The following is a 13,939-nucleotide window of genomic DNA, read 5'->3' on the forward strand; positions in this document are numbered from 1 at the left end:
GTGTAATATTCTCTCATGACTTTACTGAGGAATAGGGTGATTGGCAGAGATATTCTGGGCAGTGAGGCTCTGCTCTTCATCAGGATCCCTCAGTTGGTGTTGACAGAAGAGCCACAAGGCATATCAAAGGCTGCAGACTGCATGAGGGGAATGCATGTGAGCAGTAGCCAAAACAATAGGCCTAAGTAGATAATGCAGTGCTTGCCAAGTCGGCATTAGACTTTATATTGTGGACCTCCATGAGAACCACTATGTCCTTGCTCCACAGTGGCAGTCTTTAAGTGGGACATAGCCTACTATGAGTAGGGAATGGTACAGTATTGTCATCCAGGATGTTTTTCTCATGTATGTGACTCACATCAGCAGTGGCAGCAGAGGGCAAAGGTTGCGACTCCAAGACTGACTCATGTTGTTTTGACAAGGGCATGTATGACAATTTAAGATCCCAGCATTGAGGAAAACAACGGCAAATATTTTATATATTGGTTATCGTAAATAGTCTGAAAAATAATTAAAAAAATAATAATTTAGCTAAACGTTCTTGTTTGCCTCTAGAGATTGGTTAGACTTTTACGTCTTTTCATATAGGCCTACTCCCTCACTGTAGTTTAAGTTGAGAAGAAAAAATCCAACACCTACATTCTATGTAAAATATTACATATTTGTTTATTCGCACCATCAGGAGGACAAATGTGTTTTTGGGAGACAGCATGAAAATCTCAAATATCTATGCAAACAAACTTTAAAAGTCCCTGAGGGTTTGTTGGTGTGTTTGGTTTTTGCTTCGCCTCGGGATGGCCATGTTGATTTAGGTGTGGACAAACTGTGGCACTCTCCAGGGTAAAGCTGCATGGGAATCAGAGCTGTGAGTTTTAGACTATTTTATATCCTTTAAAAAATCTCAAAACCACAGAGTTTTCATCTGAGATTGCATTTAATTAGTCGGAAGGTTATACGTCTTGATGTAAAAAAAGATTGTTTAGCATTATTACCCGGCTTTTTGCACTACTTGATTCTGATTGGTCAATCACGGCATCTATCTCGTCATCCATATAGTTAGTCGCTTATATCCCCAGAAACAAGCAGAAAATGACTGTAATATATAGGCCTACTGAAATTTTCCGAATTTAATTGTGTGCACTAGACTAGGCTATATTCTAGTTAGACACAACTTTCTGTTTTGAACATTGTAACAAACAATTTTTCCTTAAATGTACAAGAAAGATTCAATATTTCATGCCCATCTATTTATTCATTAGGTGAGTAGTTTAGTCAGCATGATAAATGTACAGTCATTCTGATTGTACATTATCCCTTGTTTACAATAGATCCAATATTTAATATCAACATAATTATGATTACTATATCAACATAATTATGATTACTAATAGAGATGTGCTCTTTAACATTTACCCAAACAAACAGGAGGAATAAATATCCTTAATAGTGGCAGGGGAACTGCAGACATCAGCATCCACATTGCTCCCTGAAGGCAACATTAACTTTTGAGCACATCAGTGTATTGAATTAGCCTTCTATTGATGCAGCAACAAGTAATCCACTTACCATGAGACTTATGCACCGCACTCTCTGTCTCTGGGCAGTCCTTTTGAGTCAATGTTAAACTGACCATATTTATTGTCACTTTTTTTTTTTTTTTTTTTGAAAAAACAAAACAATCAAAATTCTATTATGTTCTCAATGATTTACTGTCTACCATTTAGAGCCACCTCTAGTTACATCTAGTATTGTCATTTTTTGCCCAAACATTAGAGAGAAAGTCTCCCGAATGTTAAGTTTCCATTCTACAGCATTTCCGGTACAAAATAGCTGCATCATAAGTGGAACAAATTAGCATGATGTTTCTCATTACGTTGAGCAATCATAAAGCAACTCTCTCACAATTTAATTGCTTTTAGCCATGACATCACTAAGTTTGTGCGCAAGACCTTTAGCGCTAGCCACTTTGACTGTTTAAGGGAAGAGATGAAAGGCCTGCAGCTGAATAGTGAAAACACCAATGATGAAGCAGTTGGAATTGCCCTTGGGAGTTCATAGTAAAATAGCCACCAGAGGCCAGAGTCCCCAGAGGACTCAAAAAATGAGGGAAAGATTAATAGCAGCCAGTCACTAAAAAAAAGTACGTAGTTTTAAACTCGTACTTAAAGGAAACTATTTGAAAAATGTCCATGGCTTCATGTGCTTTGGAAAATATAGTGTGTTATAATGTGAAAAGCGCTTTTCAAAAACATTGAAATGGTATTTATTTCAGTACCTTATTTGATTCTGTCTGCAACATGTAATATCACTGAATCACTCTTTAGCTGAATCATACCTGCTTGGCCTCTTTTACAATAGACATCAACATAATGTCCAAGTTGTTTTCCTCATGCTTTATGAAAGTGGCTGAATGCAACATTATTCAGCTATTGACTGTGAGCTGGCTTTAGTATTCACAGAAGACCATTTATATATTAAGCTGTTCATTTCACTGGTTTAATACCTCGCCCTGATAAAATGCATTAATATAGAGCCGTCAGAATGAATTATGTAAATGCCCATGCTGCCACGCTATACCAGTTTGTATGTGCTTAAAGCTTGGATAATAATTTAATGTGTCTTATGCTAATGTTGAGGCTTTTTGCCAAACAATCCATTGAAGAAATTTTGTTTACAAGTGTGTGGAAAGAGAACAGAACATTTCATGTTTAAGAGAAAAAGGTGTCCAAACAAATCATGGGAAAATCTGTCTCTGCCCTCAAGGGTCTCTCTCTGTCTCTCTCTCACCCCCACTTTTTGCTTCTATGACCATGGACGTATCCGGCCCCCACAGAGACGCCCCCGCTGTGGGTCCCTGGTGTAGTTGTAGGACTATGGGAGAGGTATAAGAGGGGCGTAGAGGAAATGCACCGGGCACTCTGTCATGACCGAGAGTCAGGACGGATCTCTTAAAGCCAAACGCTAAATTTTGGAACTGATGGAGCCGCTTGGATGTCACGTTCACTAAAGGTAAAAAAATTGCCGTTTTTCGCTGTCTTTATCTACTTTTTTATGTTATTATATTTCTAATTATTACCTTCAATCACAATATTTAATCAGAACCCAAAATAGATGAGTAAGCTTGTGAGGTAACAAAGAACATGCATTTCAGATTATGTTTTACACATAATCTCAGATAACACACAGTAAATGTTTCATAGCATTTTTTTTTTAAACTATAAAGCAGTATCTAATGTGTGTGTGTGTGTGTGTGTGTGTGTGTGCGTGCTCTGTTGTCTGTCTGGGCATATACAGTGCCTTTCCAACTACAAACCCACCATTGATGTCAATGACAGTGTTTCATGTGTTCAGCTCAGCACATTAAGATTCTCTGTCAATGTAAGTATAGTCCAATTACAGAGGACTTTAATGTTATTGTTACTCCGTCACAGTTTGAATGCATAAACTTTCCTCCACTCATTTTGTTAACAGGGCTGATCATATCCATCATTGTAGGGAGGACAAAGATTTTCTTAAACAACCAAAATACAAAAAATTTAACAAAAACAAAAACAGAGATCTCTTATCAGTATAATTAATTACAGTATTCTATTAGCCATAACTTCCTGAGCAATAGCGGATGTCTGATAAGAATATTAAAATAGATTGAGTGATATTCAAAAGACATGAACCTTGGAATGCAATGTCTTCTGTTATTGGTTGTTGACTCCCTTGGGAGCACGCCTGCATTTGCTTACATAATATGTGGCTTGTCTTATTACGAAACCAGTGAAGAAACAGCTTTAGCAGAGCAATTTTAAATGCTAATACTGAATAAATGCAGAATTAGAATTCAGTTTTATTGGCCGAGTAAGTTACTTTTACCAAGAATTTGCCTTGATGGGTTATTCCAGAAAGAAAAGGTTTTCTTTAAACCAGTTATTCATGATACATTTATTCATGATACATTGCATACAGCATACAATATAGACATACCGTATTCAATATATCAACATACTGTATATGAAGCCATTTCGAATGTCTAAGCATGCTTGCTGGAAGAAGAGATAAAATCTGAAAATAAAAAAATATGTTGCTCTTCCCTTTGTGATCGTGAGAATCTAGCGCTCATAAGAGAAAACCAGCTTGAAACACATGCTTGACCTTTCAGAGAGGTCAGAAGTTCACCCAAGAGAAGCAGCCTTATGCCTTCCCATTATGGTACAGTTGTGGGAGCAGCTTTGAGAGGGTGACCAGCCTTAACTTATCTATCTATCTATCTATCTATCTATCTATCTATCTATCTATCTATCTATCTATCTATCTATCTATCTATCTATCTATCTATCTATCATCTGTCTCTCTATCTGTCTATATATCTGACATGAAATATATTTATCTGTCCGTCCGTCCATCTATCTGTCTATATATCCGACATGAAATAATAGTTAAAAAAATCTAATTAAGTTTTTGAACATTTAGACAAAATCTAAATAACAATCTAAAACAGACAAAGAATTGTTTGCATATGTGTTTGATTTTGAATATCATATTTCATGCATCAGGATTTATGGCTCATAGAGTATAATATAGGAGAATATGGAGCTCATATGGAGGAGGAAAAAACACCTCACTTTTATTCAGGGGGCCGTATTAAATAATATAAGCAGAGAGACATCTGGTGTTTGTTGTAAGTATCGCACCTTCCAAATGGATAAAAAAAAAACCTGTTGAGAAAATGCATGGAACATTTTTGCCATATTAACCATCTTTATCCACTCTGTTCTTACAGGGCTCCTTTAGTGATGCAACTCTTTAGGCTGTGAAAATAAGTCTACAAAATGGACAACATTACTGCCAACCGTAATTTGGGACTCAATCTCACGTGTAAGATGACTGGGAACCACAATTTCATCTTCACGTTCATCCCCATAGTCTACAGCTGCAACTTTATTATGGGAATTGTAGGCAACAGCCTGGTAGTCGCTGTCATCTATTTCTGTTTGAAACTGAAGACTGTTGCCAACATATTTGTTTTGAACTTAGCCGTGTCAGACTTGACTTTCCTCCTAACCCTGCCCATTTGGGCCATAAACACCGCGACAGGCTACAAGTGGCTTTTTGGAAGCTTCCTATGTAAAGCCATTGCTGGTATGGTTCTCTTAAATCTATATACTAGTATTTTTTTCCTCACCGCTCTCAGCATTGACCGGTATCTGGCGATCGTTCATCCCGTCCGGTCCCGGCGGTGCCGTACGGTGGTCTACGCCCGTGTGACGTGCATCTTAGTTTGGGTAGTTGCTTTTCTTTTAAGCCTGCCCACAGCCCTTATCCGCGAAACCCACTTAATCCAGGAAATCAATGTCACTGTATGTGGCATCCTAGACAAAGATCTTCCCAATGTGCTGGCAACTCTCAGTCTGATGAAGAGTGTTCTTGGGTTCCTTCTGCCCATCACCATCATCCTCACGTGCTACTGCCTGATCGGTCGGGCTCTGCTCAAAGCACGGGACATTCAGAGGAATTCGAGATCGAACGGGGACGAGGTCTTGAGCATGCTGGCCGCCGCTGTGCTGTCGTTTTTCCTTTGCTGGGCACCGCATCAGATCTTCAACTTCATGGAAATGCTTCTTCAGCTGAAAGTGATCACCAACTGCGATGTCACTGAGATCATTGACACCGGAATGCCGTTCACCATTTGCATTGCCTTTTTCAACAGCTGTATGAACCCAATCCTGTACAGTTTTGTTGGGAAGAACTTTCGCAAGAACTTGCTGAAACTGTTGAGGTGTTCCTCGACTTCTGTGGCCTCTCACCCCACCCTCAGTTCCAAGATGAGCTCTCTCTCGTATCGAGCCACGGAGTCTTTCCACCTCTCCGTCATTAAAACCTCCTCGCTACCTAAAGCCACATGAGAAAACCAGGAAAACAAGAAGGGAATGAATCTCCAATGAATCATCCTTTTAAACTCATTGATTCAATTCAGAATATAACTCTTGTTTATTGTGTTCTGTCACTTGATACTGGAATGGGATCAAAATATAGTTATTAATCTTTCTGTCTTTTAGGTTATAGTGTGTAAGTTCAGTGTAAATACACTGCAAACTGTCATTACTGACATGCTGGTCTATGTACATTTTGTCCTACAACATTTTGTCAAAGCAATTTTATGACCAACTTTTCACCTTGCCTACCAAAGGGACCAAAACATGCTGAATCTATATATATTTTCCCCCATCAATCAAAGCTGAAAAAGTGTATTTTAAATACCTTTATGTTTCACCAATGTGATGAAATCATGTACTCTGTTACCCTGGTTCCTGCGTCTCATCTATTGATCAGTTCAGGGGTTTTCAAAGTTTTTTATGATCCTTCATAATGTACAGTAAAGACCCATGTATAATGATAGTTAATCTATTTAGAATTTACACTTAAATAAAAATATAAATATGTATAAAATCTGGACACTTTACTGTCTATTAACACTACGTTTACGTTTCTAACTTTTCTACCCACAAGTATTTTATTCTGTAACACCAATTGTTTTATGTTTATGAATCTATTCATTAGACTATGACATTAGACCAGTGTTTAGAAAGGAAAATGAAACCACAATAATGCCAAATTCTGTAATTTTATTTATTTATATGATTTTATTTAAATTTTTTGCACTACTTTTCTAGTCTAAACTTTTCCACAGTATCCCCTTATTACTCCCTTGTGGCCCCCTGGGGGTCTCCGGCCCCGGTTTGAAAACCTCTGGATTAGACTGTCATGGGGTCCAACAGGATATAGTAAATTTCACATCTGCTGTGCTATCATGGTTACCATCACTGTCTTAATATAAATTAATTTTATCATCTATGATAAAAGTTTTCTTTTTCTTCCACCATAATGTATACTCCAAAAAAGCTCAAATGGTTTGTAAAATTGTTTATTCTTTTGATAAATGGCATTTTGCAATATTTTATTCTATATAATGTACTTGAGTCTGAAAATGTATAGGTTAAGTGGTTAAAAAATAAATATATGAAAGTATCCTCAATTTAATGACTAATTCAAGGCTTTGTAATCATTCTGTGGCTTCAAATTATTTCATTTTTTAATGTCTGTTAAGTAAATTAGACGATACTGCTGAGACAAAAAAGAGCTGCATTTGAACATGAACTAAAACCTTTATCACTTTAAATGATATATTTAAAAATGTGAGTTTTGAAGTGTATTTAACAGAAATGTTAAAAGCGAGTGGTAAGTATGGGGGGGCGTGTCTGTTGTCAGGGGTCATGTGACCATGTAAAGTCATGTCACTAGTATAAATCCTCTGTCAGACACGTAGTCTACTGCTTCTCTCCCAGCGTTTCTAACAGTGGACTTGCAACCGGTTCGGTCTAGCTGTTACATGAGTCATGGCAGGTAGGCAACATTATGGACGTCACATATCCTCTATGCCGGTAAAATGAAGTAAATTACAGTTGTGTTTGCGCAATTTAAAAGTGGTTTGGGCATGCAGTCCTAACCACGCGCTGCTTCTGAGGTCGCAGGACTCGTTGGATATTAGAGCTTACATTTCATTTCAGCATTGTGTAGACTGCGTTGTCCTGTAATATTTGCCGATGTAAACAGTTTAGTGTCTGCTATATTGCGTAAATGGCCTAGTCGCCTCTCGTACGCAGTATGCGTGCAGCCGTTGGCCTGTCATGCAGGAAGAGCTGCCGTTAGTTTGTCACTTCTATCCCGGGTGAGTTCAGTATGACCATACAGAGAGTAGGCTATCGATCACACCGCGAATACGGTGCTAAAAGAGCGTTTTCCCTCGCTCGGATGTATTGCAATCAGTTTATCTAACGTGCGCTAGTGCATAAGTTGTCTTTAAATGAACGCTAACATTAACTTGTTGTTGTTGTGCAATGGTCATTGGCCATCTGTTCAAAATACAAAACGAGTGCAACGACGCGACATATAATTCCACCTCCGCTCAAAATGTCCTGTTATCTTCTAGCTCCACTCCGGGTTTTGTGGTTTCTAGTGATGGAAGTCATGAAAACATGTAAGTTACGCTGTGACTTTCAAAATCCGTGTTAGTCCGCATCCTCACATAAGCTGGTCTGAAAACATCGAGTTCTTTATCAAGAGGAGTGATAAAAACAAAGTCCCAGTGCTATATCAGCCCTCTTGGATCAATGACGCTTGGCCAATCAAAGGATTTTAACTAACTGTTGTATTCACCTTTTTCAATGCAAGACTTCCGATTCATTGAGGTTGAAATTAAATAAAAATGGAAGTCCGTTTAAAAAAAAAATTAAAAAAAAATGATGGCGTACTCTGCGGTATTTATACATAATTTATCCATGCACGTCATTATTTAATTCACATACCCTTGTAATCTTTAATCAAAATAACTTTCCTCTCTCCTTTCCTCTGGTGTTTACTGGCTCGAGGGCCGGATGACCTGTCATGAGAACACTGCATTAGCAAACTACAATGATCCAATCAATTGGAAAAAATCAAGTCTCACTCTAAAAAAAAATTCTTGTTCGAGAAACTGTTTCATTCGGACATATGAAAGCTTGTTTCTGCCACTTAATAAAACAAATTAAAATTAAAACATTCTGACCGAATTCATGTCGACTTTAAGTAACACAAAGAATAACAAAGAAAAACAAAGTAAATGGTAAAACTATTTAGGCTACGATGATTATGATAATAAATTAAAATAATATGACAAAATGGTCAAACTATTTAGGCTACGATGATTATGATAATAAATTAAAATATGACAAATACCAGTTTGCATTAAGCAGCATAACAGACCGTTTTGTACAGTTAAGACAAAACTAATTTGCCCGGCTTCCTTTGTCAGACACTTCCAAGTTAAAAATGGCTGCACCCACTCTTTAGTTTTAAAATAAGGTTTATATTGGCTATTTTTTTTTTATATGCAATATAAAAAAATGACATATGAGAATGCGTAAGTGATGGTAATGATTGTGTTTTTGTTTAATGCAGACCAGGCTTTTGTCACCCTTGCTACAACTGACAACTATGCCAAAGGAGCAATGGTACTTGGCAAGTCCTTGAGGAACCACAACACATCGAGGAAACTAGTGGCCATGATTGGCCCCCATGTCTCAGAACCCTCCAGGTAGAGTGTTTGCTGTGTTTTTTTTAGCACAGAACAATTAAATGGGTTTTCAACTGGTTTGCTTTGTCCACAGTGCTGAGTGTTATCTATAGATCAGTCAACCTCACTTTGTGCTCTGTGTGCTACATTTCAGAGCAGTGCTTCGTAAAGTCTATGATGAGGTCAGGCTGGTGGATGTGCTGGACAGTGGGGATGCTGCAAACTTGGCCATGATGAAGAGGCCTGACCTGGGCGTCACCTTCACCAAACTTCACTGCTGGACTCTTACAGAATATTCCAAATGCGTATTTATGGATGCAGATACTCTAGTGAGTGCTGCCTCTCAGTGCTGGTAGTGATGTTTTCATGATGTCTTTGAGTTTTTTTTTTAAACAGTGTTCTCTCTTGTCACCAGGTTTTGTCTAACATAGATGAGTTATTTGAGAGAGAGGAGCTCTCTGCTGCACCTGATCCCGGCTGGCCTGATTGCTTCAACTCTGGTGTGTTCGTCTTCCGGCCCTCCAATGAGACGTATGAGAAGCTTCTCACCGCCTGCTCAGAGAGTGGCAGCTTTGATGGTGAGTGACGCTCTTTAGTCTTGTTATATTTATTGAAGAAGCTATGGGGGTGTTTTAATATTCCTGGACTTAAATTGAGGTTTGTAAAATAAGCTTTACCATATATTTAGGAATTCATTAGAAAAAAATGGTCCCACTCCTCCAGCACAACTTGTAGGCTATACGATATTTAAACTTTGGTCTGTGAAAGTTGTGCAAACTTGAGCTCAACATGGCAATGACTGAGTTCTTTATCAGTCATGTAGGCTGAACACAAGGTGGCTCTGTGGATTTTCTTTTTTTGGGTGCACCACTCCACCTGAGGGAGTTATTCCTAAACTCGGTGTGGGATGAAGTAAACAAAGGCCTCTTATATGAGAGACTCCTACTAGACCTTTGTGAAATCACTTTTGGTTGTACTTTTGACTCTCGAACCCTCAGAGTTTATACATGATTACATGATAAATCATGATATACCTGATAAACCTCAATCCCAGTGTATTTATGTGGCGAACTATTGAAGATGCTGTATTTGTCACTTCGTCAATGTTTCTGTGCTTTGATGTCTAACCCAAATGAATGGTTTGCTCTTTATTTGGAGACCTAATCTTTAACAAAGAAATGAGCCTCAGAAGTTATCAGCAGGCCTCTGTTTTGAAGGCCTTTGAGGCTATCATATTTCTGTTTTATCTCAGTCACTCTGCTTTTAAAAACACAATTGCATCATGTTTTTATCTCTCTATGTATATATAGCACAACCTACAGACTCAGAGGGTTCTTGTAGTGTGATTGATTAGTCCCAGTAACAATGCCTAACAGCCTATGGCTCCTCATCAGAACTCCTATTTTCAGGCTTTCAGAGATAAGTTCACCAAAAAAAAAAAAAAGAAATTTGCCATTTACTCACCCTAATGTTGTTCCAAACCCATTTAACTTTCATTTGTCTTTGAAACACAAATGAGGATGGTTATTAATGAACCATGAGATAATTCTGTCTCGCCATTGAAAGTCCATGTAACTGAAACTTTTGATGCTTCAAAAAGTTCATGAACAGTAAAAGGGGAAAAAGGTATGAATCAAGCAGTTTAATCCAAGCAAGCATGCTTGAGCTTCTGTTTATCATATTTTATGTGCATTGATCAATTTTTACATGCAAGTAAAAACCTTTGTTAAATCTGTTCATTATATAAAGTGGTCTAAGTCTTGTCAGTAGACTTGGCTTAAACCACTCAATTTATATGGATTCTTTAAGGTTTAATTTAAAATGTCTTAATTTGTGTTTTGCAGAGAAATGAAAGTTCTTTATAAGAGTTTGGAATGACATGAGGGTTGTGAGGGGATTGAACTATCCTTTTTTTTTTTTTACATGTTCTCAGTCATAGTCATGTATAGGACATCATGTGCTTTTCATATGTAACATGAGTCTCATGTTCACTGATAATCTGAGGTCAGCTGGACTGAGGTCACTTTTCTTTGCTGACATGCCCGTTGAGAAATAAAGTAACAAGGTTAAGCAAACAGCAAAGCAAGTGTCTCTTGAAGCAATCTTCTAATTGCTTCATCTGTTTGGGTAATATTACAAAATTATGTAAATATTTTTTTCATATTTTTCACAGTGGAGCGCCTGAACCGTTGCCTAGACTTGAGGACTGTGCTATTTCTTATTTGTTTGTCTTGTTTTCATCAGGTGGGGATCAGGGTGTTCTCAACAGCTTCTTCAGTGATTGGGCCACGGCAGACATTTCAAAACACCTTCCTTTCATCTACAATCTCAGCAGCATCGCCATCTACACCTATCTCCCAGCATTCAAGCAGTGAGTGAGATTTAACATGCTAGAATTCTCAAAGGGTTTTGGAAGTTGGTGTTCAAGCAGATGGGTTACTTGGTTCTTCACATGTTGCCTTCATTTGTTCTCGATTTAAAAAAAAAAAAAAAAAAAATGTATGAATGTTAGGATTGCTTGCAGATGTTAAGTATTTGTAATTAGCCGTGCCAGGGTCAAATTAAAACCCAATCACACAGCAACATTGAAACACAGCACCAGAAATCCTTTCTGTTCCTGGTTGCCCTTCAACTTCCTCCAAATACATTCTGCCCTCCAAAAATAGTGGGGCTATTTTAGGGTCTATACACAGAGCCGAAATGTCATTTTGAATAGTTTGTTACATGATCTTTTTTCCACTAGCAACACATTCTGTTATCTGGTTAGCCAGGCTCCCATTAGGATCAAATTTAAATGCTTCATTTAGTACCTATTTTGCCACAAACTGACAAAGATCTTAACATACCCATGACTAACATTTGACTTTATTAAAATAAGTTTAGGAGGCAATTTTTAGGAACATTAAATTAGTGCGTTGAACAAATGTGTATTATAACTGGCAGGTCCCTCTTTAGCACTTCCGGTTGGCCAGTGTTTGGGATTTCCGAATCCTTGTCATTTTGCCGGTTGCGATCTGATCGTTCCTTATTCCCTTCTTATTCCCTTAGATACGGCCGTGATGCCAAAGTTGTTCATTTCCTTGGCAAAGTCAAACCGTGGGATTACAGTTATGACACCACAAGCAAAAAAATAAAGGGACAGTCCCAGGATGCTTCTGACATGCACCCCAACTACTTGATGCAATGGTGGGAGCTTTTCTGTTCTTCAGTATTGCCCTTCATGAAGGAGGAATATGGTGACCAGATCTTCCTTTCCGGATGCACAGAGGTAAGCTCCGCTGCTGAGACTGGCACAATGATCATTGTATAGACAGTTTTTTTTGGCCAGCGTTGTGATTTTTAAAATGTGAATAAAAAATAAATAAATTATATCCATTTGGAATTGATTGGATTGTATACGTGAATGAATGCTGCTTATTACATTTTTATAAGATTATAAAGACTAACTTTATACACTGAGACAATTTCTTTTAAACGTTGCTTTCTGTTGGTCAACACCGTAAATTCACATGACCAACAGAAACGCATATTCCTATTCAAATTTTTGCCTGTGAACATTTGACAAATAGTCAATTTGAATGCATCCTGAGACCAAGAATGCGCTTTAAAAAAAAATTATTAGCTTTAAACTTCTAAATCTAAACAGTGTTTTTCACTTCTCTACATTTGCTTTCTCCCACTGTGCAGGAAAGAAATAATGAAGTAATCCAATTTGTATGCAGAATTGTTATGCTAATTATCATATTTTAAAATCATCTGATTTGTTGAGTTTGTTGTTTGATCAGTAGTGCCACTGCCATATATTACTAAGAAAGTTATTAAATCCTTTATCTGTTATAACATTACTGATAAGGTTATTTTATAGCCTTTAGACATTTTTACATTTATTTACTTTATTGTTTGTGATTTTTGCTTTCTTTTTTCCTCCCTCAGGGTGATATTCACGATGATGTGGCTGAGATGCACATATCCCATCATCCCCCTCCACCTCAGATGTCGTCTCAGGAGCGGAAACAGAAGTGGGAACAGGGCCAAGCTGACTACATGGGACTGGACTCTTTTGACAACATAGAGAAAAGGCTAGATTCTTTCCTAAAGTGAAAGGCGCTTAGGAACAGACCATCAGATCTAGTTTTGTACTTTGTACAGGACATGAAATAACATTAAAAAAAACCTCCTATGATTTTTATACCTGTCCAGATCATCTATGCAGCTCAACTACTCAATCTCTTACACAGTGTGATTGCGACACTTATTCGAATGACAGTGTCACTTGCCTCATTTCCAGAGGAGACGTGACACATCTCACTGAACAAGACACGAGTTATCCTTTTTATTATCCAAAATCCTATAATATAGTCTTACACCTTTCAGGTTTTACCGCTTTCATTTGCCCTTCATGTGTTTGTGACGATCAGAAACATTTGTTGGAAAAGGGAAACGAACAGCAAACAAAACGATGCTAAACCTTTTCAGTGACTTCAGCATCCCAGATATACTGAAAACCACTCCAAATTCAATTTTAATCTAATGACCGCCTTTGCAATGATATTGTTTACAAGACACATTGTGTTCTACCAACTCGCTTAAATCATCATTACTGGCTCCGATACACTTTGAGTCTTATTGTATGAACCAATATCACTCCGCTCTTGTCTACGGAGCAGTCACTCCCTGTAGCAGGGAAAAGGTACAATGGTTTTGCTACACCTAGTTACTACTATTAATGCTGTAGCTGTTGATGACTAGTTTGTAACTTTCCTGTAACTCTGCCCCCACCTGTAACACCTGAAATAAAGAACTAGTAACAATTCCTGATTTTCTGTGGTTAAAACCAGT

The 13,939-nt window shown here is 37.8% G+C and overlaps 2 protein-coding genes across 8 annotated transcripts; both read left to right on the top strand.

Moving 5' to 3' along the window:
• Nucleotides 1-2,856: 2,856 nt before the first annotated feature.
• agtr1 (angiotensin II receptor type 1) lies at nt 2,857-7,036 on the top strand. Of its 6 annotated transcripts, XM_082172541.1 has the most exons (4): nt 2,857-3,009; nt 3,295-3,378; nt 4,105-4,228; nt 4,545-7,036. In XM_082172541.1, exon 4 carries the CDS (start codon nt 4,821-4,823, stop codon nt 5,892-5,894), a length of 1,074 nt encoding a protein of 357 aa, XP_082028667.1. In that variant the 5' UTR covers nt 2,857-3,009; nt 3,295-3,378; nt 4,105-4,228; nt 4,545-4,820; the 3' UTR covers nt 5,895-7,036. The 6 variants fall into 6 exon arrangements, with proteins under 6 accessions (XP_082028667.1, XP_082028664.1, XP_082028663.1 ...); XM_082172538.1 differs by having other exon boundaries at nt 3,295-4,669; nt 4,772-7,036; XM_082172537.1 differs by having other exon boundaries at nt 3,472-7,036.
• Nucleotides 7,037-7,255: 219 nt separating this feature from the next.
• gyg1a (glycogenin 1a) lies at nt 7,256-13,913 on the top strand. 2 transcript variants are annotated; one of them, XM_082172599.1, is made up of 7 exons: nt 7,256-7,392; nt 8,986-9,121; nt 9,255-9,429; nt 9,516-9,678; nt 11,345-11,471; nt 12,149-12,368; nt 13,034-13,913. In XM_082172599.1, exons 1-7 carry the CDS (start codon nt 7,386-7,388, stop codon nt 13,199-13,201), a joined length of 996 nt encoding a protein of 331 aa, XP_082028725.1. In that variant the 5' UTR covers nt 7,256-7,385; the 3' UTR covers nt 13,202-13,913. The 2 variants fall into 2 exon arrangements, with proteins under 2 accessions (XP_082028725.1, XP_082028726.1); XM_082172600.1 differs by lacking the exon at nt 7,256-7,392 and adding an exon at nt 7,530-7,717.
• Nucleotides 13,914-13,939: the final 26 nt, after the last annotated feature.

The sequence above is a fragment of the Leuciscus leuciscus genome, assembly GCF_965113295.1.
Source record: "Leuciscus leuciscus genome assembly, chromosome: 6".
Taxonomy (NCBI): domain Eukaryota; kingdom Metazoa; phylum Chordata; class Actinopteri; order Cypriniformes; family Leuciscidae; genus Leuciscus; species Leuciscus leuciscus.